Raw genomic sequence first — 26,026 nt, forward strand, 5'->3', positions numbered from 1 at the left:
TGGAGAAGCAGGTGAGGTGGGATGGTGGAGGGACAAAGATGAGTCATGCTCCCCCCAGCAAAAGTTGCCAGTCTAAAACCCCCGGTGCAGTTTGCAGGGTCTCCTTACTGCATGCCGGACTGTGCCAATTGATTTAATAACATTTTGCCTCCCAACCGGAGTTGTTATTCTTCACGTCCTGTTTTCAGTGGCCAGGTCCTATGGAGCACCCCAGAGGTGGCTGCAGGCCAATGCCAGATGGCACGATGCTGGTAGCAGCGGGAGAGCTTTGTCATGCCCTTTGAATCAAGACTCGCGCTGCTCAGGGCCCACTCTCTTCCCAAATGGTCTCCTTGCGGCACTGTCAGGACGGCCCTGTTACGGTTACACACCGTTTTCACCAGTCGAACTCTGATACTCCGAGTACAGTTTGTCTTGGGCTGGCGTTTGGGGTTTTATCAAGGGATTTCTGTGCCAAAAGACTTACCGTTAGGTGCCTCGTGGGGGTTTTAAAAGTGGATGAAGATGCCTTGCTGAAATCCCATTTAAGCGTCTATACGCTTCCCACAGCCGTATGCCAAGTCACTTGTGTAATATTCCCCGTTGTCACACACAAATTTTTAAACCAATATACTGCATCCGAAAGTTTGCCATGGACAGGTTTCGCCTGCCACATAAGCTGCCTTTACTAAAGCAGCCGACTGCCATCGTCACGCCACAGTGTGTAGCCGCAGCGTCATCTGACGACGTAAAACTTTGTTTTCATCCAGCGGCATCTGGGTGGCGGAGCGTGGTCTGGGTGCTGGCAGCATGCAGAGGAGACGCCGCCGTCGGAGGAACAGCTGCCTGAGCGGCCATCGGGCGGGAGGTTGGTTTCTTCTGACCCTGAAAAACTTTTTTTTGGTGGTTCCCAATAAACAGCTCTTCCCGCTTCCCCATCAGCAGGTAATCAGTTTATCTGGGCAGTGTAAAAGCAGCTTTGGAAAAAAAAAATACAAAAAACATTCGACATCATAAATCTGTGTGGCACTTCGAAGCCTGTTCTGGTCCGGGGGGAGCGTACAGAGCTCCTTGCTGGAAGGGGCCACCCCTTTCTCACATGAACCACAAAGACAAGGAAATGCAGCGGCCAAGCAGCACTGGGGGTGGCCCAGGAGGGTCTTGGGCCACTTGGGAGCCCTCTGGGTGATGGCCTGGATTTCCACGGGCACTGCTGGCCCTTTGCACCACTCATCTAGCAGAGCTGGGCTCGTGCTGTGCAAATAAACACCCCTGGTCACCTCTTGGTGCCGGGGAAGCCACCTGGTAGCCGCACCAGATAAAGCACCTGCACACACATTCCAGGGAAGAGGAATTTAACTCCTGCTGAAATATTTGGGCTGTTTTGGAGAATACAAGGGGTGTAGCTGGTTGAACAAGCCCACAGGCAGTAGTACGACAGTGACTCACATTTATAAAGGATGTGACCAGTGATTCAGATCTGGAAACATCAACAATTTCTATGGAAGGAAGGGAGATAGGAGGGAGTCCAGCTCCAATTTCCGTACTTGAAACAGGCAGTCACGCTCCCGGCGGTGGGACTGACCCCCGGACATGGGCTGGATTTCCTGGGCTGGGGAAGGTGGCTGGGAGGGATGGGGGTGGTTGTGGCCTTCCTGAGCCACAGTTGCACCAGCGTGGCATGTGAAGCTGTACGGCTGTGCGGTTCTGCCACCCTGTCCCCATCCTTGTCCCCATCCCAGCTGCGGCAAGCCCCGGTTGTGTGATTTGCATTCATGGTTACCACAGTAAATATGGCCTCGTGCCCACAGATGCAAATGGCCCCCAATGAAATCAGCGCATCTCACATACCGGAATAGCTAATGGAAGAATTTAGTCTTTTATTAGCTGCTAATTAACTCAGTCCATAGTTTAACAACCTTTGTGTAGACTGTATTCTGGGATGATTTGTTTTCCCAGTTTGTATTTTCAGTAGCGGTACATTCTTTTATTGTGGTTGCAGGATATATCAAAAGTACCTAATAAATAACACCACAGGAAAAAGCATCTTGTGGCCCGGAGCTGGGAGCAACCACCTGGCTGTGAGCAGGAAAGACAGAACCAGAAACGTTTAGATGATAACGATACAAAACTTCAGCGACGGCTGCTTCAGTACTTTCTGGCGGTACCTCTGAAGAGTTTGTGTCAGGATCTGGGTTTCCTGCCACGAGGTGCTGGGTGTTATTCGGGTGCTGCAGCGTTGCCCAATGACTTTGGTCCTGGTGCTTGGTGCTGTACGCCGGGAGGTTGCAGCAAAGTATTTCCAACAGCCCCTGTCGTGCTCCAGGACTCCGCTGTGCTCCACCAAACTGCCCCAAAGGCTCCACCTTTGGCTTTGTAAAGCTGTAGTCTGAAAAGCTGCTTCCACAAAGGCTCTCTGTGCTACTCTGCCGACGCAAAGGGCTTCCAGTCTGGGCACAAGGAGACTCTTGCAGTGGCAAGGGGATGCGGGAGGGTCTCCACAGAAGCGTGGGCGGTGGCTGCGGCTGCAGGAATGCTCCTCCGTGCACCTGCCGGCATAAAGGGCTGCAAGCAGGGGAGGCAGGGGAGAAGTGGAGCCTTGGGTCGGTGCACCATCCCTCGCCAGGGGGATGCAAGCCGGAGGCTGAGTTCCTGTACCACATGTTTTGCTCGCAACTGACTTATCTTTTCTCTAAGGGAGCAGGGAACAATGGACTTGAAGGGAATTGCTAATATCACGGCTTTGAGTTTTGTTACTCGGAGCACAGAAATATCATTGTTTTTAAAAGAGGGAGGGAAAGGACCTTGAAAACATTGGCAAAATGAAAAGAGAACCTCTTTCTAAAGTTACGTCGATGTCCTCCTGCTGACTGAGCTCGAACATCCTATTTGCTCTCTGCAGCCCTGATGATGCAGTTCGGCTGCCCTATGATGTGTTGATTCAAAATAAACAGTTACCAAAATACCTTCTTGCTGCAAAAGCAGGACAACAAACACTCTCAGTTTATTTACGTATTTAAAACACACACACACACACACACACACACACACACCCCTCATAATTTTGCCTCTGGATATCAAGTGTGAAACTGCTGCTTAGAAGATGAATTGAGTTTAATTAGGACATGTGTTTTTTCTTGACTCTGACGATAATTACAGCACTCTGGTCTGGGAAAGGGGTCTGCCTGGTAGGAGGATTCACCCCTCTGGAAAGGACCAGTCCAGGGGACTGCCTAAGTTTCCTTTAAGGGCCGTGACTCAGCTCTCGTATCTTCTCTCCAAGACTTTCAGGGACTGGTGGCTCAGGTTGGCAGCAGGAGCTGAGCATCATCTCCCGCAGAATGACTCACTCAAGGCTCTGCCCCGTTCCCAACAACTTAAAATGTTCTGTATGGGGCAGGGAGAGGGTGGGAAAGACAGGAGAGAGAAAGGCTGCTCACTCAACAGGGATGTAGTTCTGAAGCAGGTCAGGCTGCGGCTGTGTCCTGATGAAGTATCTTAAATCCTGCAGGAGCTTCCAGTAGGGCAGAACCAGGATCGGAGCTGGAGCTGGAGCCGGAGCCGGAGCTGGAACCCGTCTCTGGCCCATGGCCTGCAGGAGGAGACCCTGGACCTTCGCAGAGTCTGAACCAAACTCAGCTGGAGAGCAGGTTGGCTTAGACTAGACATGACCTGGCGGGTAGGCAAACACATTTGGGCCACTGGGAACTTGGGGTCAAGGGCAAGTTTGAAGCTGAGCAAAGACAACAGTGGTGAGAGTTAACCCAGGCAGTGCCGGGAGTAACCTCAGGATCTCCCGAGACACAGCCTGGAGCTCTGTCTGTGCCTGCTGTAGTATTTCCCACGTGAAGGTAAATTCTCCTGAGACGAGGCACTTTTATACCAACCTGACTTGACTTCACAGTGCATTCGACACTGTCCCAGTCTAGGTCTAACCAGTATAAACCTACTGCGAAACCAGTGCACCTACTGCATGCCTACCTGGTGGCCATTCTCAGTGACTCTCCTTTTGCTGGCGCTTTAAAGCCTTTGCAAATTTAGCATCTCCTGCAGTACTGCAGATCTGATAGAAAGCAGCCTCCGTGTAACAGAAACAAGCTTATATTTCCCCTGCAGTTTACTTTGGTTATAGACAGGTTTAGAAGTTTGGGTTTGGGGTTTTTTTTTTAAATGAAATGCCTTATCTGCGTGTTCCTACTGCAATATGATTTCCCTTTCTGCCATGACTTCCCTCCCAGAGGTCCAGTTTTATTTAACATCTCTAATTTAATGATGTGGAAGGGGGAGGAAAGCAGCCTGCTAATGAAATTTGCAGAGAGCTAACGAACTGGCCAGCTCTGCAAACCTAGCCCAAGACTGAAAAGACAACACGGGAGGGGGAGGTCAGGAACCAGAGTGGGATATAAGGTGAGCCCTGGCTTGGGAGATTGCAGGCTAACGATCCCAGGGCGGAGAAGGTCTGTGGGGGGAGGTGAGATGGTAAAACAGAGCTGGTAAGGTTGGAGTTCACCCACAGCTTCACACCTTGTGCAGGGCTAGCTCTTCCTGCAGTGCAGGGGCAAACGAGGTAGCAGCATTTGCTGCAGCCAGAACATTAGCAGAGAGGGGAGGAGAGAAACCAACACAACATCTGCCTGGGTCTTGTCAGCCAGCACACAGCCTGAAAAACATGCATCTTGACAGGGTTTTTATGCCCCGACTTACCCCTCTGGGATTGCTCCAGCAACCCTGTCTCTGCAGAGAGTTTCAGCAGCGTGAAGAAGCCCCCGGGCTACACAGAGTTGGAACACGAGCCAGGTTCGCTCCTTGGTGCTGTGTCCTCACCCCCGCTCCCAGCGGGACACAGGTCCACATGTGGGGAACCTCACTGCGTCCCTCAGGTATGGCTCACACCGTCTGGCCGGAGGGATCTGCTCCTTGCCCCACGATGGCTTTTAGCAACATGAAGAAGAGCCATCAAGGACACCTGTGGCGGGGTGCCCGAGGGAGACCACTAGCCAGGCTTGGCTGGCCCCCTTGCCACTACAGGGCTTTGCTCCATCCCACATTGCTCCACATCAACAGGACTTACTTGTGATGCTAAGATAATTCCCAGGGATTTAGGAGCTCATTTCATTTGATCTGGCTTGTTAATTCCCAAGTCAATCGCTGATTAGAGGCCACGTGTCAAGAGATCTGGAAACTCACTTGCAGGTTTCTCAGCTGGGCCCTTTGTGTATCCGGGGGGATTGCAGGGTCCTGGCATCCACGGCTGCTGCCACTCAACATGGTTATGCCGAGGGTGGCAGGCTGCCGGCAGCCGCGTAGGACAGAGCGAGCAAGGAGGGCAGTAGCAGGGGCAGCTGGGGGGCCCAGGTCCCGCCATGCTCACAAGGGGGACAAATTTACTGGGTGGAACTAAGGGGACTCTCGCCCCTCATTAGGACCAGCACCACTTGTGATAGCCCCACTTTGGTCAGCATGTTACAGATGAAACAAGAGCAAAATCCTTTCTTTCTGATCTGTCTTAAACTCCTTCTAAGGAAGGAAAAGCTGGAAACAAAAAGGAGTTTTTATTTCACAGCGCTCAAAATATTTTGGTACTTTCTAAATGAAAAGTTTCTCCAGAGTTTTGATACCGAAAAAAACAAGAACACCCCCCCCCCCCTTCAACAAAACTTGTTTGCAAAGTGTTTCGATGCTACAGCACTTGCATTTTTCTCTGAAAAAGCAGCTTTGTTGCAAAAACTTTACTTAGCTCCAGCCTCATCCATTTTCAGCATCATGCAGAGGTATCACCTCCCTTTCTCCGTAAACTATTATCATCACGTCCTCCACATAACAGCAACTTGCACTTTGGGTACGGAAAACAGCAAGGGACATTATTCCATCCGTATTCTCTTGTTATTCCTGCTCCTTGAACAGACTGAAGCTGTGGCCAAAAGAAGAAATTACAAGGCTCTTCCCATTTTGCCAGGAGCCTAGCAATTGCCCAATAAATCTCCATCTGCAGAAGTATTAGTCACCCGTGCCAAGGAAAGAAGCAAGGGTTTGAATGACTGAGACTCTCCCATTTTGCCTCTGTGAGCGCAGGAACAATACAAGCTGAGCCACAAAAAGCCAAGTGATAAAGGAACCAGCCTCGCAGAGAGTCTTCCCACCTCCTACCAAGGGCCCTGCTGTTTCCTTTTCGGCTCAGTGATTTTTCCATGAGAAAATGCCCTGGGAAACTGGTTTTTCAGTGTGTGGGGACTTTTGTTCATGATGCCCTAAACCAGAGTCATGGTACGCTTTTCCTTCCAGATGGGAAAACAGAATCTTCTGAAGACGTCAGAGGAAGGCCCCTGGGAGCTGCTTCTCTCTCCCACCCCCACCCCCCATCCAGCAAGTTACATGGCCTCCAGAAGGTAAATTAATACCCCCACATCTCCTATGGGCTAAAATTATCTTGGGTGTGATCTGTGCACTCACTGGCATGGCAGAAAGCTCCGAAAGAGAAGACACAGCAAAATCCAATGGCTAAAAATTGAAGCCAGTCCAATTTTAGCTACAGTGTGTATATAAAAAGAAAAAAAAGAAAGCCAGGGAGAATAGGCAGTCTGGGGATATGTGTTTTTAAACAAAGACCGGGTACATTTTTAACGTGCACTTTAGCTTAAGCAGTTATAAATGAGATGTAGGAACTACTAAGTAGAGTTCTCGCGGCTCATGTGGCTCAGGATGGGTTTAGAGCTCTGCGTGAACCAGTTCCCTGATCATTGCTCAAGCGCGCTCATTTTACACCAGCACAAAACTTTGTGAGCAAAATCCTCACCGCTGCCTGGAAACAGGGCAGCAGAGGCGAGCCTGTGTTACACCCAGGACCCGAAGCTCTGTGCAGGACAGGAGATACGTAGGGTGCCTGAGCCTGGGGTGTGTGGGACGCCCGTCTCCACAGCAGGACTCAGCCTCCAAGATGGATTCGCGGCCTGGGAATTGTTCTTGACAATCTCTAGAGAACAGCAGGGATGCCCATCGGGAGGCAGCCCCCTCAACAGCGCCTACTCTGCTGAGAAAGGATGCTCCGGACCCACTCCATGCCTCCACGGGGCCCACGGCAGGAACTGAGCTCGCTGGGGAGAGCTGAGGGCTCTGACGAGCACTGGCAGAGCTTGGCTCAGCGCTGCGGTGCTCTAGCAAGGGCTCCTGCTCTGTCGAGTGATTTCACTCCCCGCTGCACTGAGAGCAGGTGCCCTGGAGGCCTCTTTGCTGCTGGCCCAGCAGAAATCCCAAGCCGGGGATTTCGACCAGAGAGCCTACTTTTGCTTCATTTCTGAGGAATGATTTGCGGTGCCTGCAGGAAAGCAGTGGGATTCCAAGCAGGAAGAGGGGGCTGAGCTGAGACAGCATGAGATACAAGGTCCAAATGCGACTGGAAAAAAAAATAAAATAACCCAAAGCCCAGCATTGCGCCGCTTCTCTCCAATTCTTTATCTGCTCTGGTTTAAAAATCTCTTTTGTTTACCGCAACGCTGATCACAAGGGAGGCAGCCAGCCTTAGGTGATGTCAGCTCTGCATGAGCCTTTGCAAAGGGTGGCACTGTGATCCTCCAAGCCGCCATGTGAAGCAAAGGGAAGGGCGAGGAAGCACGGGGAGCAGGACTATGCAGAGGGCAGGGATGGTTCCCGAGGACTTTGTGTCAGGCTTGGTCCAAACTTCCAGCGCCTGCATTTGCCAGTAAGCGAAAATGCGTACCAAGGAGGCTGTGAAAAGAAACCCACAGGAGGCGGATTTCACTTCAGCAAGGTTGATGCAACATCACACGTTGTAGGAGTCTCTTAATCCACCACTTAATCCACTACCAGGAGCACAACCTTTTACAACACGCTGTTAGGAAACTGAGCTGCCCGATAAGGTTAGAGCCGGCTGACTAAATAAACCAAATGTTTTGTGGGGTCCCTCTGCCTCCTGCCTCCAGCAACAGTGGCAACCCCACCTTGGAAGGGCACTACAGGCAGGAGAGGAGCAAAATGTGTTGGTTTCCTAGCTGCGAGGATGAAGGCGGTGAATTGGAAACCATGCCAGTCCCCATCCCTTCCAAAACACTGCCTGCCGCTCCCGAGTGAGGAAGGAAACGCTCCCTAATGATTCGACGTGGAAACTGCCCCACTGGCCTGACCCTGCTGTTTTCACGCGAGCGCCCTGGAGCAGCTCCACCGCGCATGTACCATCAATCCCTCAGCACTGCGGGGAGATTTTTGGATGGACAGGCGCCCAGGCTCGGAGTGACCTTGCTTTAGGGAATTAAGCCAGAGAAATGAGTGTGAATTCAAGTACTTTCCATCCACAGCAGCTCTGCAGAGCTCTCGGGGAGCTAGAGGTTCAGTCTTACTTAATTATGCGAAGAGATAAGGGAAAGACTTGCTCATCGGTAGCGGACGTGCACAGAAGCCAGGCATCCAGTCTGCTAATGTCTGTTTTGACTCTTCACCTGTGATGCTTTTCACAGTTCCTGTACCTAAAATAAATGGAAACTCGGGGCGGTGGGGGGTGGGGTGGGGTGTGGAATTTCTCCTGAAGGGACAGAGCCTGCATTTCTCTCTGGGTGCCTGCACCCTAGAAGGTGGCAGGGGCTGGGATTTACAGCTCCCACCCTGCTTGTCTCCACCTTCCCCAGACAGGGAAGCAGAGCGAGTACTTTCTGCTCTAGCTCCCATGCCCAGACGAATGCCAACCGGCCTCCTCTGTTCCCAGGTCTGCTCCACAATTACAATCCTCTTGTTTCTTTTCGAATACAACACCGTTTTCTTACTGCTAGAGTTATTTTTATTGTTAAAAAGAAATCACAACACCTTTCCAGTTCATAACATGGAAGCAAAAACAGGGCTGTGGGGTTGTGTTTGTTTCTTAAGGTAAACAGAAGCTCCTAAAGAAGACTGAGAATGCAATTATACCTCAGCGGCATTACAAAAGGGATCTCAGGAACCATTTAATAGACAAGAGGTTCAGTCAAAATGAGTTATTTAATAGGACACAAAATATACAGACAACTCAGCAGAGCAAAGGGCTTCTGGTGCCCATCACTTTCACCTTCCAGAGATGCACACAAAACCCTGGGCCAGGATCATTAGACATTCATTAGGGGACTCATACCATGTGTTTTGACAAATTGACTAAGAGCGCAGCTTTCCCACGAATTCGATGCTTCTGTAGCAGCATTTTTCCCAGGCTCTCCTGCAGGTCACGGCTCCAACTGCACAGCCACGTCCCAGTCAGAGATGTGTTTATGAGGAGACAATGAGGGTGCTGCAGTTTGGGGCATGTCCTGGTTCATCAGGGCAGGTGCCATCTCCAGCATTCACTGCCCTGATGCTTCTCATGCCCATTAGGGTTCCTGGCATGGGTGGGGGAAGCTACGGCAGCAGCGCAGGAACGTCCAGTTCTGCTCCAAAGCCATACGGGCAGTTTGTGGAAGCTCCGGATGGGCGAGACAGCGATTTCTCCAAGATTCACCATCTGCTGCTTGACCTTGGCGTAACTTGAGAGCTCTCAGTGCTTCGGCCGCGGAACCCCGAAGCTGTAACTTCCTCGAGGAAGCTGCCAAGCAAAGTTAAAGTTAGCAGAGACAGGGGCCAACTTTTCACTCATGCAGACAGAAAGTAACCACATGGCGTGGCCTCAAGCCTCTGAACAAAACCAGCAAGTGCTCTACAACCTCAGCGCTATGAAAACATCTGTTTCCTCCCCTGGTGTCACTGGGATGGGGGGACAGAGTCACAGAATCATCGAATCATTTAGGTTGGAAAAGACCTTTAAGATCATTGAGTCCAACTGTTAACACTGCCAAGTCCACCGCTAAACCATGTCCCGAAGTGCCACATCTACACACCTTAAATACTTCCAGCCTCTTCCCTGGGCAGCCTGTTCCAGCACTTGACAACCCTTTCAGTGAAGAATTATTTCTTAATATCCAATCGAAACCTCCCCTGGTGCAACTTCGGGCAGTTTCCTCTTCTCCTCTTTGCCACCATCACCACATATGAAGGAGTGACAGGACAAGACCTGCCCACAACAGCACATGATCCAAGAAACCACTCACCCACCCCCAAACAGGGATCTGGGTCCCAACGGTTTTGCTCCTTTCCCTCATCAGGCTCATCTCAAACCCAGCAGCTCCCTCCCCCTGGGGACCAAAATCTGGAGCACCAAAATCTGGGGCTCCCAGCATGGATCACCAGGTCAATGCCTTCACTGAACATGGCCATTCATCCTCAAACACTCCGCCCGCCCGCGAGGCCTTGTCTCTCCCCGTGCCGTGAACTGCGAGGCTTCCAAAAGGAGGGCAGCAGCTCCCCGCGGGCTCAGCTCGGCATCTGGATGGTACTGGCAGCCCCGCTCGCCTTGCAGCAACAAAGCCAGGAAGGCCAGCGTTCAGGCTGCTTGTTCTGCTCACTCTCAGCCTTCCTGTGCGGATGATAAGGCAGGAAGAGGCAGGGTGGAAACCTCCTGCTGAGGCATCCTTGACTTTCACAGCCAGGGCTTTCTGGAAAGCAGCCCCTCGAGCAGCCTGGGGCAGGGCTTGTGCCTCACACCCCAGCTCTGCAGCCTCGTCCCAGGGCTCACATCCACGGCAAGACCCTCTCTCCAGCTTCCAGCCTCTTTACACCACACTCAGATCTAAATAACGAGCCACATGGAAACCTCTGGGCACTAACCCTTCATTCAGCTGGATCTCAAGAAAGTTTCAACCCAGTAAAATGCTTAAGCACACACTCAGCTTCATCCCAGCCTCTCCTCTGTGTGATCTTCCCAGGAAACTTAACCGAGTTTGGGGGCTGGACCCCAAGAAACTTGTCAGTTTGAGACTCAGGCACAAGTTTGCCTTGTAAAGCCAAGTGAATAGTTCAACCACACACCAGAGCAAGGGTTCCACACAAAAAAACCCCAAAGTCACCACACTCAAGAGACACATTTGAACAGGTAAATTACTTCTCAAGAAAAGGCTTGTCAGGTGGAGAATTGCTTCCAGAGGCTGGTGCTGGCCAGCTGCAGAAGGAAAAGAAGAAAAATAGGTCGAAGCAGGCAGCGAGCAGGCAGCAGTTACTGAAAATGTCTGGGAGGCAGGAGGGCTGGGCTCCGTGTCTTGCTCTGGTTCAGATCCTGAGATTGGAATCTGCAAGACCATTCAGTCCTAGCCCAAATCTGTTTCCACTTAAGCCCCATTACGTCTTTAGGAGCACAGTTAGGCTAAGCATTTGCTAGTTTGGAAAGTCCCGTTCTGGAATGCTTGCGATGCATCTTAAAAGCCTTGTATGGCCACGGCTGAAGTCACGATCACTGTGGAGGCAACTCTGTCAGCAAAGAATTTCTGCTGCAGGCAGAACTGGGGTTGCTGGGTGCTGGGTTAGGTGGAAAGAGAGAGGATTTCTACCTTGATGAGTCTGCAAAATGAATTTCACCCATTCTGTCACCGAGCAGTCTTCTAAGGACAGTTTTAGCCCTGAAGCGTGCCACAGCGTTTCAGTTTCCAGGCCGACACCTGTCATGAGCACAGATTCATTTCTTATCTGGGCGGCCTGGTAGGCGCAGCAGGCTGCGAAGCAGGTACACACACAGAGCTGGAGCTGCACCAAGGTCAGCTGCGTCACGCCTGCACCCCGGCAGCCCCAGCCCTGCCTCACAAAGCACAGCAGAGCTGAATCCAGCAAAGCACGCCAGAGCAAGGGAGGCTAAACCTCGGGAACACCGTTGTTTAAATAGGTCTAAAAGTGGGTTAAGGTTTGAAACTAATTCAATCCTTTCAAGACGGGGAAAAAAAAAAACCACCAACCCATCTTTGAAAGAATGCTTTAAAGCTCTTTGCATTGTTTTTGTTTGATTAGAGGCTTTGATATGCTTTGGTATGGCACTCCACCTGCAAAAGGCGAACAGGAGCACAGCCTGCAGAGGTGAGCGCTAGACTAGGACCAAAGCTTGGACCTAGTCCCAGTTTCACCAGCAAGCAACAGCTCCCTCCTGCCCCTCGCTGCTGCTCCCCACCTCCGTCTTTCATGTGATTGGCCTTGTCTGGAGTATAACGCACCGACCAGACCGTCTTCTGCGTGCTGATACAGCTCCCGCGCAGCCGGGTCTCCGCACGCCGCTGTAACACAAACACCCGGGCAAGACACAGGTGAGCAAACCTTCAAGTGACATCCCTCTACGCCTGACGGGATGTGTCTGATGGCCCACGGAACGCTGCTGGCATTACTTCATCGCAGTTACTTACACCTGCAGGTCTGTGCAGTTTGGGAGGCAGCGGAACGCTTCGCAAAACCACAGCAACGCTCCCACGTAAGATCTAATGAGGATATGTTACCAGGAGGATGGTTACTCTGGCAATGCGATACAGTGCTACCAGTTTCTAGGTTGACTCATTCCTTCAATATGCTGATCAAGTTATCTGAACGTTAATGCTTAAAAAAAACAAACAAAAAAAAAAAGGTAAAAGAAAGAAAAATCAGGATACACCATAAATCCTACAAAAACATGATTCCCCTCAAACAGGTCTAAAATAGGTCTACCTGCCCAGGTTGTGAATCTTGAGGGGTTTAAAAAAAAAAAAAATAATTAAAAAAAACACAACCTCATGCAAATGCCTGCACCAATTTCCAGATCTCAACACCGCACCACTTGAAATGGGCGGTCTGGGAGGGCAGGTGCCCGATTTACAAGAGGTGTCCAGGAACACTGCTTGCGCTCTGGTCATTCAGCGCTGTGATTACAGCTCGAGAGCTGTCCCTCCTCCAGTTTTATTTTTAGGCATTAGAGTCAGGCAGACTGAGTTCTCAACAGAGAATGACTTGCTTTTATTTTTAAAGGGGACTCCTGTTTATTTCCAATCTGGAGAGAAAGTTTCTGCATGTGGAGAGGGAGACGCAGGGAGATGTTGTCCCTTTATATCTCAGGAAGGTCTTAAAAGTGGGCAGCACGACCACCTCTGAGCATCTCCTGCAGAGAAGATCTCCCCCAAGAACCAAACTCCGGAGGGGTGAGCTGGAGCACAGTAAAAACGCACCGTGCTGTGGCTGTTGTTACCTGCCAGGACCCTGAGGGTCCTGCCAGGAGCCAAGTGAGCACCTAGCACAGTGGTCACAGCTACTCCAGCTCCACCTGGGCAAGCCTCTGCTCGGGGTGCAGCTCTCAAATCACGAGGAGAATCCGAAACAACCTCTCCACTCTACTCCCAACCCTCCCTCTGTGGTAGGGAGGAACCGCGGCCGCTCCTGCACACCCCTGGCAGAGGCACAGGTAGCCGGTGACCAGTGGCCATCACCAGTCTGCGCCAGCTAAGCACACCGCAGCCGCGCCTGGCACCGCCGGGCTATCGCTGAAACTGGGTAAGTGGGTCAGGCTAGCTATCCCCTTGGATTAGTCACAGCAGGTTTGTGCTTAACCTGTGCTCTGGATGAGTCAGCCCCACGCACCAGATGTTCCTCCTGGTCTTGCTCTTCCATTTTTAGCCGATTATTGATCTTTTTAACCCTTTCTCCTCCAATTTCTTTGAAATCCATTTGCTTCTGCAGGAAAAAACCAGAGCTGCTTGCCCATGGACCTGGTGGTAAAACTGTTGGCCAACAGCAAGGAGTCTGTTCCCTCACTCTGGATTTTCTTTAGGAAGCGGGGAAGCCGGAGCCACCAACAGCAAGGAATCGGTTCCCTCACTCTGGATTTTCTTTAGGAAGCGGGGAAGCCGGAGCCACTTCTTCCCAACCTTCAGCCCAGAGAAGGGGAGCAGTCAGGAGGCACTGCCAGCCATGTTAGGCTCCCGGACTCCTTCAACTCGAAGTCCAGTACTTCTATTCTTGGCTTTTCTCTCCCTGCCCTGATGCCTAAGATCTCTCTGGGTTCTGCATTTTGGTGTGAGTTCACGACCTTCCAAAACATGAACTTAAGGAATGGAAAGCAACTGAAAACTTTGACTCCACCACAGTTTTGCCCCAATTCGTCTGGCTCCTGCAAGTAATTACAGATGTTGCTATGGTCAGTGTTCAGGAATGGCACCAAGTCAAGAAAGAACTCTCACCATAATTTAAATACATATTACATATGTATTTTTTAAAGAACCTATGATTAATTATCCCCAGCCTTCCAACCCTTCCATTACAGCTCATTATATTACAGGGGAAAAAAAAAAAACCAGACAGGAGCCCTACACTCTAATTCTTCATTTCTCAAGCGGTTCGACCCCCGGCTGGCCAGAACGGCGTAGCTGCAGGCTGCGTCCCCGGCACAAGCTGCTGGAGAAGGGCTGCGTCCAGCGGCAGATGTGGCATTTCGATTCCCATCAGCTGGGCACAGCAATGCCACGAGCTGTTGCCTAGGCTCAGCAGGCAGGAAAACACAGCCAGGAAGGTTTTTTTACCTTTTTGACAATCAAGTCATAATAGAAATATTTTTAGTAGGGCTGCCAAAATTTCAAAAGTAACAGAGGCAGCCAATCTGGTTTGAGTAGAAAAACACTGAAAATTCCTTGACAACAACAGATTTTTTTTCTACCCTGCTGATGTTTCTCAAAGGATCTCAGAGCCTTACCAAACGCGTATCTGTATACCCTCCTAGACTTAACAGCGCTAGGGTTGCCTGTTAACGGGAACAGAGGGAAAAAAAGAAAAAAAGACTCAAGGAAACGGGGATGAAGCAGATTTAAGGCCTCATCTGCAGCAAAACTGAGCGTGCACAATCAGAGAGATCTTCTGATCTTTGGATTTCTAGATTTCTCTGGCTTTCCCCACCTGACTTTTCAGCACCCCTGCTGCTTTAATGCATTTTTTTTTTCCTCCCAGCTCTCGGTTGCAGCCAGGAACAGAAGACCCAAGCCACATTCCCAACCCTATCACCAACTGACCTGCCCACAGGTAGTATCAGGAAAGAGGCCGAGGAATATGTGTGCTGCATGGATTTAGCTGCTGGAGGTAGAGGAGGGAAGACAGGAAACAAAAATTTTCTCCGCTCTTGTAAAGCCACTGGCATTCTTTTTGAGCAGGAATAAATAAATAAATTCCGACAGTGGAGCCTGTTAGCTTCTGCAGCCTGACTGATTTATAAAGAATCCCTTCGACTACACGCCTCATATCAGAGTATGAGCATTATTATTAGACACCTGCCTCTGTTTTGCATCTATATGGATATAAATCAGTGAAGAGCAACAGGGACGCATTCTCCTTGACACGACCGCGCCGCATCAGGAAACTCCAAGCAGCTACATACTATGCCCACTTCAGGACCCTCTTTGCAAACACGGAATGTTGTGGGTTTCGTTCCTATGCAGAGTACTTTTCCCTCCCACATTTTAAAGGCTCTACGTACAGTATATTCACCGGACAATACAGATGGCCTCTTAAACAGATAAGCTTCCCACAAATATACAGCTCTAACAACATAACCAGCTCCAAAGGCTTGTTTGTCTTCTGCTTTGTAAAAAAGCAGAATGGATATCCCTTAAGCCATCCCCCACCCTATAAACACAGATGTTGATCGCAATTTAAGTTGGACTGGTAAGAACAATGAAAGCACAGGATTAGTGTGCTTACATCAGCTGCTCAGCGCATTATTATTAAAATCTCCTTGTTTATTGTGACATATCAACCCTAATCCAGCAGACATAAGCAACAGTTCATTAAAGGAAGGCCAGCGGATTACTGGACGAGTTAGGACACAATAAAATCTAGGTTTCCTCACACGAGGCACCTTGCTGTATTTGCCAAAATACCCATGATCCTCGCATACTTTTCTAGAATTGCGGTTAACATTCAGTGGACAGGAAAATTCTTCATTTCTCAGGTGTCTGGAGCAAGTCGGCTCGCTCGGCTGCACAGGCTGCTCCTCCTCTGTGTGCAGGAGCTAAGCAGGCCAGCCCTCCCTTGGAAAGGGCTCGAGATTATTGACTCAAAAGTTCTAAGTTATTATTATTATTATTAATTTGGCCTCTCATCATTAAGGAAATCTTATTCAAGGCACTAGGGAACAGCAAATCATTTGGGGCGAGACTACTTTTAGAATGGGACCCTCGGCAGTCCTTATCCCGGAGTTCCCAGACAGGACCTTGTAGTAGTCAGCCCTTAAAAAGCAACAGCTTTCTTTTTCTTTTTTTTCACTTCATTCTTTGAAATGCAAATTTTGATACAGTATCCTAGTTTTTCTGTAAATAATTCAGAGACTGCGCCAAAACGTAGTCGCGGTAGAAGCCCTAACTCGCTAATGTTACTCATTACAGCACAAATCTAAGAAGCGGAGCCCAACAGTGTAGCTGCAAATGTTGAACGTCATCAAGCAGAAGTGAGAGACAGTCCCACCTCGGAGACCTTCTGCTTCGCACAGACAAAGAAAGGTGACCACTGTCACCTAACAGGTCGTCAGCAGAGCTGGGACGGCAGCCTAAAGCTCGAACCACCTTTTCCCACCCTGCTCGCCGCACTACTGCTTTCCTACTCCCACTCAAAACACTGCTGGTGAGTTTTCTCTGTTCCCCCTCCCCAAGTGACAGTTTTTGCTGAATCTGCTGCACCGATACACTTTCAGGGCAGGTCTCCACCTCCAGTATGGTGTGACAAACTACACCATCCCAGAGATCTCTGTATCGCTTACTCTGGTTTTTGTGTTTAGTGTGGTCCGACGACAGTACCAGGTTCACGGGACAGGTGCCGGTAAAAGTTTGATGCAGGAGTGTCGGTAGATGTCAAAATCGGTCTCAAAATGCACCGGTACACTAAGAGGTTGGAGTGGATGCCAGGCTGAATATGAACCAGTTTTTTTTTGCGTCCTTGCAAGCTGATAATTTACTTAACTTCTTTCTTTTTATCAGTCAAAGAGCAGCTAGTATGTCCACTGATCTCTTTTTCTTACTATTTCTAGGCTTGGCTGGAACAGGATTTAGTTCAAAGGCTACTCAGTAAAGCAGCAGGTTGAGCAAGCTGGGTAATTTGGGCAGGAATTGGTTGATATGTGGGCTAATACAGACTTGCCTTTGTAACCCAGTTCATCAAAGCAATTTACTTCTGGGCTAGCATCAATTCAGGAGCTTTCCAATCAACCGACGTTAAGCTAAAGTAAGGGCCAAATTTCCGAGCAGGCACTGCGAATTTGGAGGGTTTGGGCATTTTACTGAGCGAGCGATGATAGCAATCACTGGATTTCCTTGCGAGAGAATTGTTCCTGCTTCTGTGCAGGCAGCTTTGGAGCCTGAAGATCCCTTACAGGCATGAAAAAGAAGGCCAAAAGTGCAGGGATTTTATAAATATCACACTGGACTCTAATGCTGCAGCAGCGTACGTATATGGTCTGAAAACCAAGCCATTTTTTAGCCTACTTGCTACACTTGAGTCCACCTGTCAGTAACCGAGATCAATGAAGTACTTGACAGCTTTATTTCTGACACGCGATGCCTGCGGTGTTAAAACTGTGTGTGTTTCCTGAACTCCAGGAGAGTGCTGAGGCACCCAAAGCTGTTATGTCAGCTCTGCAAATTTCACCCCAAATATTGAGATGCATTAACTTTTGCTTCCTGTTGCAGGACTGCATTCTATCTGTGTTTCTACGTGGTAACGCTGAAGCTCTCCTCCCACCCCAGCTCAGAGCCACGCGCTCCCTTTAAGCTTAGAGCAGCTGCTGGACAATGCCAGGTTCTCTCCCTGGACTTAGATTTCACCACGCTTCCTGCTGCAACACATGGGAGAGATGTGGGTCACCTGTCACATTCCTGCCATTACCGTCCTTCCGATAACCCACTGGCTCCCGGCCACGGCAGCGCCATGACCCACAGGGACAGACAGGGGTGGTGGGAAGGAGGAAGGGACGTAAATGAAACAATTTGTGCTCCTTCGCTTGGCTAGCAACAAGCCCTGCTGATAGGAGACAATCCCCAGTGTGGTCTAAATTTTCACCTGTGCTCAAATACTCAGATGGATAATCTGGGTCCAGGAAACATTATTTGTGTTTATCAGCCAGATGTTTCACAGGAAATAAACCCAGCGTTCCGCATTGACAGGAATTTTGGGCCAGCCACAGCAAAGCAGTTGCAGGTTTCTGTACAAACCGTCTGACTCACGTGACCCTCAGGAATGGCTCACTCAGCTCAGTGCAGGGGACGTGAAATATCGTCAGCGCTGCCTGACACGAGCCCTTCGGCTCTGACTGTCAGCTGCTGGAACACCCCAGAGACAGTGACCGAGGAAATCAATGAAGCTCCACGTGGTCGCTGCTCCGCGGCACTGCTCAGTCCCTGGAGGGATTAAACCCTTACAAATGTCTGGCCTCCCAGGAAAGGCAACTCGGAACGTACGGCAAACCAATAAGGAAAGCTCAGCTCTCCAGGGAGAAATGCAAAAGGCACAGCCAATACTCTGCAGGCTTGTGGGCGGCAGAGAACGTGCTAGCAGGGTAATCACAGAACTCAGTTCTAATCATAGGTACATTAACTTCACTGCTCTCAAATGCAGTTGCTCCATCAAGAGCAGTGAGACCACAGTCAGTTTTGAATTCCTGTGTGCTGCACTGGCTTCTCATTCATATTAAGAGTGTGTGGTGAATTACAAGCAGGAAAAACTATACACATTTACTTCCCTGCCCTTGAATTCAGTAAAATGCACATTAAACCTTCAGCTTGGTAATATGTCCCTCAGCCATAATGAGTAGAGCTGGGCTCGGACCATTTACACACATTTCTGTGTTTTACTGCGCGATAAAGATCCCTCAGGCATCGCAAATTCATGCTCACATCAGCAGTTTTGCATACTCAGAGTCCACAGTAAGGAACAGGCTATTACCTTTTTGTGTTGTGGATTGTGGTCCCACCGAGGACGATCCGGACCCCCGGGTTGGTGCGGTTAAGGTTATAGACAGTCAGCGCCTCTTCGTAGGTGGCCCCTCCAATAATGAACACGACAATGTCTTGGGGCCTGCAATAAAGAGGCAAATGTTGAGACGGCATCAGACTAAACACGAGGACAAATCCTGTCCCACTCACCAGGTGCTGAGGCCGTGATCCTGCCGAGCTCCCTCCCCAGACCACGTCTCATTTTTGTGATGCACGGGGCTCCAGACTGACAACACCGTGGAGCCTGTTAGATGGCTTTTCAAACCTTCTCTCTCCCAAACATTTACACAATGTGCTAACGGTCCTTAAAAGCCTCCTCAGCAACACCCACATGCCACGTCCCTGCAGAGCTCCACCATGACACACACGCCGATGTTTAATGCATGATCGAGACACCGCTGCGGCTGTTAAATTAAGATCAATTCAGGAGTCAAACGAGGACAACAGCGGTGCTTCAGACCTCTCGGGCTCGGTTTGAAGGGCACGGATCAGCTGCAGTTTTGCTGGCTGATTACAAAACTGCTGGGATTTGTGCATAAATTCACCTCTGAGGTTACATTCCCTAACCAGCCTAGAAATACAGGATGTTACGGAGAAGCAGCATGAGGGGAAAAGGGGGGGAAGAGCGAAATGCCTTCATCCGACAAAATACAAACCCAGCCACACACACGAAAGCATGTTCTGCTTTCAAAGGCTGCACCTTCCTTGCACCACCCTTCCCGACCGCTTCATTTTTCCACTCTCACAGACGGCAGAATGGCCTTGCAAGCCCTAAATCAGCCCCGCTACCATCTACAAGCGGAGAGAACGATTTCTGTGGGTTCGACAGCGAAAAGGCGTGGATCACATCCTGTCAGTCATCCGCTTGAGTCTGAGCCGTCAAGTCTCAACACCGTGAACTTTGTGTTGCCGTTTCAAAACTCATCTCTTCTTTCCCAGCGGGTACTTCTAGTAGCCTACAGCTGCTCGCTGCGGTGCTGGAAGCAGCAGGTGTTCAGTCTGTGCGAGCTCTGGATCAGTGACAAAGCAAACGGAGCATGAGACAGGGATGACCCCGGAATGCACCTAGCCTCCCTGTCTCTGGTTACTCCCTGCTGAGAAGCCAACCTGCAAAGCCCTCGACACCTGTTACTGTCCCGAGGAGCAACACACGCATCGGGAGGGCCAACATCAGGGACTTCTTTCCTGGCATCACTGAAGAGAAGGGACCACCAAGAGCAAAACCACTTCTGCCGTCAGGACGGGACACTGGCTCAGCCCAAGGATGTTAACGCTCAGAACCACACAACTGCCTCCCTGCCCCTGGAGAGCATGCAGAAAGGTAAGAAAAATTAACAGAGAAGATCAGTGTGCACCCCTGCTCAAAGTGATCCTCGTTACCAATAATGTTCCAAATCATAAGCTGCCTCAGAAAGTCTGAATTGGGCTTGCATGAGGTGATTTTGGCAGGCAGAAGATTTCAGAAATGCTTTAGAATGTGCTGGTAGTCGGGGCATTTCTCCTCCGTGGCGTGGAGAGGGAATACTGCAGCCCCAATGGCTGGAACGTGGGGATCCTGTCGTTTCAGGCACACCCTCTGGTGACATGCAGCATCGCTAATTCAGCAATAAAAAAAGCTGTTGCACTCTATACAGTTCTACCGCAGGTACTACATGACTTGTTATCCTCAGGGACTGTAGTAACTCTAATAATGGCCAAGCCTTCCAGCTGCCGTTTATTGCACAGCTTCCTTGGAAAGAAAAAGGCTCAGAGCGGAATCCTTTCTAAGAAGTCAGCAACAGTGGAACATGCTGTATTAGATGCCCTACGCCTGCCCTCTCGGGTCAGAGCGGTGAGTTTTACCCCGCACATGGTTGACCCCAGCCAGCCAGGAGCAGCGGCGCAGGCAGTGCTGCCCTCGGGATCTCAGCCACGCAGCCTGTGCTACCTTCGCTTCCCTCCCCACGCCCCAGGGTTCGGTGTGCTCATCTCTCCCCGCAGAGCTGCACCGTTCCCTGCACGGGAACAACCTGTGAAACCTTTGGCGCTGCAGCCTACAGATAAGCAGGTTATATACAGCAACCGCACGGTCAGGCTGGGCAGGTTCAAACATCTCGCGGAGGCAGATGGAGGTTTTCGCACCCGAGTGACAACACAAGTCGCCGGGCCAGCCCCGAAGGACAGCAGAGCGCTCTACCTTGTCCTTTTAGCTACAGTTGGGCACACGGCCTTGGGAACTGGATGCAAATGTGCCCAAGTCCTTTGCGGAGGGAAATCAAAGGGAAAGGAAGAAATCCGATGAGCCACAGTCAGCTGTCAGAAAAAGTATACCTATATATTACATATTTATATGATATAAAGCCACTTCTATCATGATGCAAGTAAAAACATGCCAAGCAGGCTGTGCCATGCTTCGCTTCTTAGGGAGAACATCCTTCAGGCTGAGAAAGCTGCACCTCCCCAAGGTCCCTAGGTCAGTTAGCACCTTCAGGCTTAAGGCAATTTCTTACCAAGAACTTTTGTGCAGACCGAAACCCACAGGATCAGTCTGCTGGTACCATCAGTTACATATTTTTGGTTGGGACTATGAAAAACCCAAGGAATTTTGATGCCAAAGTCATGCCACACTCTTGCACGCTCCTCTGGGATATCTTAACATGGACCAGCCTTTACGTTTGCCATTCGCTTTTACCGTCCCCATGACACCAGCCTAACCCTACACCCCAGGTTAAGCATTAAGCCTGGCATGGGATAGTGAGGGCAGAACTGTCACCCCTCCCCCGCTTCAGGTGCCTGGCTCGAAGCATCTGGCATTTACCGAAGCATCTGGCATTTACCATCAGACTCCTCACAGAGCAGAAGCGAGCTACGTCGCGCAGGCCACAGAAAGAACAAAGGGATCTTGGCGTTCTCACGAAGTGCCCAGGGAATTACTGCTTCTATCAAGGGCAAATAATAAGCAATTTTGGAATAGGAAGAAACTCCAAGACTGTTACAGGATTAGCGGGAAGGCAATCCGCAGCAAGACTCGCTCCAGCTGTTGAGCTCCTCAGACCCAGTTTGCGGCTGTGGCTACGTATCTCCCCAGGGGAGCTGCCAATTTAACAGCTGAGCGCTCAAACACTTCGGACAAGAGGAAAAAGCAACTTCCTCGAGCAGACAAGGACACAGTCAGAGTTTTGCCTTAAAAACCATCCACAGAACCCAACCCACACCAAACACAAGCTAATATGGGATGTAGGAGTGGCAGTACTTTCCCCGCTCTTTAGGGCAGCGTTTGTGAGCTCAGACGAGAAAGCACACAGCGCAGTGGCTCCCCACCACACGCTGCAGGCTGCTGCTTCCAAACAAGGAGATTTTACCTTTGCTGTCTAAGGAGATACCTCACCCGTCCCATCAGATGTGCGTCAGCTACAGATGCTTCCAAATGGCTCCAAATTCCTCCTTTCCTCAAGTGGTCAGGAGGGACTTTCCCCTCAACAAAGTTACTGGAGAAAGATCGTGTCCCGTGGCAGGATAAACTAGATGGTACCGGTGAATTCTCCTGTTCCGCGTTTAACTCTGAACCCTGATGGGCTTTCAGACCAGGTAATTTTCCAAGATTTTTCAATAAGCAGGGAAGTAATAGTGGTAATCGGAGAAGAACATGGAACGAGCCGCATCCCATCTGGATCCCCAGGGAGCGGCGTGCCTTTCCCTACTGCTATCTCACAGGCTGCTGCCTCTTCATGCAAAATGCTGAGGAACCTGGGTTCGGTTTCCAGAAGCGCAGCAGTGACAGCACTGCCTCATGGTCCGCCTACAAACCCGACGTTGTAAGAAGCGGCCGCGAGCCACCTTGGGGAGGCACCGCCAGCCCCGTTGGTTGGGGCAGATGCCCTCTTCAAGAAAATCCTGGGTCAAAGCATAAACACAGCAAAAGCTCCATCCAAAGGGGAGGCTTCAGCCAAGCCCAGCGTGCAGAGCACACCGAGGGGGTCACAAACCTTCGCGTAACGCGCTCCCGCAGGCTGCTGTGACGCAGAGAGGCTTTGGGAACTCTTCTAGCTAGTACTTTCCAGCAGCAAGGTGGAGGTGGAAGGGACTGCGGGCTTACGGCATACAAGAGACGGATGATATTTAACACAGCTGGAAATAGAGGAGAAGCAAAAGAAAGAGGAATTGCTAATTGCTCTCTCCTAGGAACCCTGCTCACTGCTTTGCAAAGATTCCCTTCCCTTCACTGCCGCCAATTTCCACAGCTGAATTTGGACCAGGAGCTTTTCCTCCCTTGCAACAGTGTGGTGTTTAATACAGAAAGAAACAGTTAAAAAGAATCCTTTCAAATTCTTTGCTGTTCAAGCAACTACATCCCTTTGATCAAAAAATACAAAGCCTTTCGCCCTGACCTTCTGCTGAACTCCTGCCAATCACAGTAACACCATCCTCTGAAAGCAGCGAGCAAGAAGACAGTGGGGCCCAGTTTGCCTTGGGCTGTGATTTATTACACTAAGTTTTGTGAAATTATGAAATTTAAATTCCTAGCTCCATTGGTTTGGCACCAAGGCAAAACCATCAAGCTGGCCTTTTTCCTCCAAACCTGATCACTACAACCTGTTTCTAGGCAGCCCCTGCTTCCATGATACTGAATACCCATACGTTAGAGGTGACAGTGCGGTGGCCCTCATTTTACGCAGCAAGTAAAGACCAGAAGTATTTAGGTGCCTATTTTTTGGCAGTTACAGACCCTCATTCCTACAGCTCCTATGTCTTAAACTCAACAAGATCCACCATTCCCATCGGGAAACAACGCTAACAACCACGTGCCCTTACACTTACGATCACTTTGCAGAGAGCCGACCCCGCAGCAGCACTGTTGTACCCAGCCGCTGTCCCAAGGACAATCCCAGACCAAAGGAAAACCATGAGAAATTTAAAGGGAAAAACAGTTTGGAAGTTCTGCTTTAACAAAACTACAAGATTCACGGCTTGGAGCTAAGAGACAAGGCTGTAGCTGCTGCAGGGAAGGGAGGGAGAGGCAAACTCCATTTCCCTTCATCCAACTTCTGTTTTTCTTCAGTTCGAGGCAGGAATTAAACCCTTCTCGTGCTCCCCCAAACAGATTCTTTGCACGTTATCTGCACCAAGATTTTCAGGAGCAGGTTCCTGTACCCTTTTCCAGAAACATTTGAAGAGGAATCTAAGTGAAACACAGCTCAGGAAAATATTAAATGGGAACTGAAAAAAAAAAAAACCCAAAAAAAACCCCCAACAAGATAAAAGTCAGAAGACCATTTGCTTCTAGCTAGCTCAGGACAAACCCAGGTCAGGGATGCCTGGACGCAGTTGCTGCTGTTCTGCAGGTCTCATTTCAGATCTGCCACAAACCGCACCCATCAACCTCTTTTTGTTGGGCTGAAAATCCATCTCAGTCGAGAGCTGGTTTCAAGGACAGAGAGGATAGCATTTCTGTTGTGAGGGTCCTTGATATTTCACACCTATTAAAACCACATGTCCACCCTATCCAAAATTTACCATTTTATTTTAAAGGGAAAACCTAAAGCAAAGCAGATTTGGGTTTTTTGGTCTACCAGGGATATACACAAATGAACTGCCTCTTGTATGACTATAATTCTTTCTTATCCATAAATAAAATGATTTAACAGCCCCTGCTGTCAGCCTGCCATGGAATTTGGATGCCTCCCTGCTACAAAATACACTTTTGCTTTCATCAGATGGATCAAAATGCCCCAAGGCAGGGCGAAGGAGGAAGAGCAGCATGCGTGCGCGTCTCAAAGAGCCAGACATGAATGCTCGCTCTTTCACATGCTTCTGCCCCTCCCACCCGCTTGACACTGCTGAACCTTGGTCCCCAAGTCTACTTCTCTCCTGCTCCAAACGAGTCCGTGGTTTTCCTTTAACCCAAACTGCCCTGCCACAGCTGCCTCGTTCATTGAGAATTACTACCTTGAATTTATTTTCTGCTTCACTAAAAACGTGGCAGTTACTGATAAAAAGCCAGCAGCGTGTGAAGGGAATGACAACGGTTCTAACCCTGCAAGTAAAACATCTTCCCTGGAACCTTGGGGCATTTAACAGACATTGGAAAAGATTCAGGGAATCGCTGTGATGACCTCATGACGGATCACCCAAAGGAAGCAAAGCAACAGCAGGCTCTTCTCCTCGAAGAAAACTGCCACTGGAAGGAATGAGGAATACCCAACTGGCACGCTGCAGAAGCTGAACCGCATTTACAGAAAGGCAACAGTGGTACCAAGGAAAGGAGGGATTTGTAGAGAATGCCATCGGAGGAGGACTCGTCGTCTTCTCTCTAATGATTCAGAGCCCTCACTCCGAGGCCCACACTTACCTTTAATGACTTCGCTGACGACAGATGAGCTTAGCTCCAGCAAACTCAGCTAGAACCAGACAGCCAGAGTTCTTTTCAATTACAGTTATTAGCCATATTCAGCAAGATCCCATTCTCATCAGGAATAGTAACTGGCTCAGAAGGGAGAGCTTGCAGTCGCACTATTTTTGGTACTCTACAAATAAGCGCCAGATGGCATGGAATGAAGTTAGAGGGCATGTTGAAATCCATCATGTGAACACCCTGGCATTTTGGTGCAATGGCTGTATTCTCTACCTGAGCCCTTACAATGGAAATGTCACATCTTGGCCAGCACGACAAGACCACCATATTTCAGTCTTACTCGCCCGCTCCACAGCACCTACTTGAGAACAGAAGAAAGACCTACACAATCAGGACATTTCTCTGCCAAGCAAAGTTTTCTTCATCTACAGGCAAACAGCAAAGCAAGCGGCAGCCCTGGGAGGAGCAGATGTATTTCGGTTCCAAGCTCTGCCCTCAAAGGCCCCACATACCTGTCACGGAGAGTGTTGGCACCCAGGTAGGGGTACTGGCTGTCCTTGAGTTTTCCCTTGATGAGCTGATCTAGTGTTTCTTGAAGGAGAGGCTGGTGTTGTGTATACACGTTCTCAACACCCTGCAGTGCAAGAGAAGCTCTTGTTATGAATTAATACAGCAAGGCAGCGGGCTGAGAGATATCGGCAAAGGCACATAAAAGGAGCATCACCATCTGACGGGTACATCAGGGGTTAACCACTGACATCCAGATTTAGAGACTTTTCAGCAACTCACTCCCATTGCCTTCAATGAGAATTATGCCCTAAAAGCCCAGTGCACTTACTATTAAATCTCTGAAATCCATGACACATGGCCTTGCACTGCATACCAGTCCTGCTCTGACTGTAAT

At 49.8% G+C, this 26,026-nt stretch overlaps 1 protein-coding gene and 1 long non-coding RNA gene across 7 annotated transcripts in view; one reads left to right on the top strand and one right to left on the bottom strand.

The window, feature by feature from the left end:
* LOC114014075 (uncharacterized) overlaps positions 1 to 17,987 on the top strand; it is a 37,024-nt gene extending 19,037 nt beyond the window's left edge. For 2 of the 4 annotated variants that reach the window (XR_008745024.1, XR_008745027.1), the window contains 3 exons: positions 750 to 847; positions 3,491 to 6,365; positions 16,194 to 17,987. This is a non-coding gene — a long non-coding RNA (uncharacterized LOC114014075). The remainder of the gene's footprint in view (positions 1 to 749; positions 848 to 3,490; positions 6,366 to 16,193) is intronic. The other 2 variants (XR_008745026.1, XR_008745025.1) reach the window with 2 other exon arrangements.
* VPS45 (vacuolar protein sorting 45 homolog) overlaps positions 8,943 to 26,026 on the bottom strand; it is a 28,045-nt gene continuing 10,961 nt past the window's right edge. Inside the window, exons 13-15 of one of the 3 annotated variants that reach the window (XM_055792449.1) lie at positions 25,635 to 25,756; positions 18,742 to 18,873; positions 8,943 to 9,535 (exon numbers count right to left, since the gene is read on the bottom strand). In XM_055792449.1, the coding sequence (XP_055648424.1) occupies positions 9,448 to 9,535; positions 18,742 to 18,873; positions 25,635 to 25,756 (342 nt within the window). In that variant the 3' untranslated portion in view covers positions 8,943 to 9,447. Of the gene's footprint in view, positions 9,536 to 12,225; positions 12,394 to 12,431; positions 13,934 to 18,741; positions 18,874 to 25,634; positions 25,757 to 26,026 lie in introns of those variants that run through there. The other 2 variants (XM_055792451.1, XM_055792450.1) reach the window with 2 other exon arrangements.

The sequence above is a fragment of the Falco peregrinus genome, chromosome 19 (assembly GCF_023634155.1).
Source record: "Falco peregrinus isolate bFalPer1 chromosome 19, bFalPer1.pri, whole genome shotgun sequence".
In the NCBI taxonomy this organism is placed as follows: Eukaryota; Metazoa; Chordata; class Aves; order Falconiformes; family Falconidae; genus Falco; species Falco peregrinus.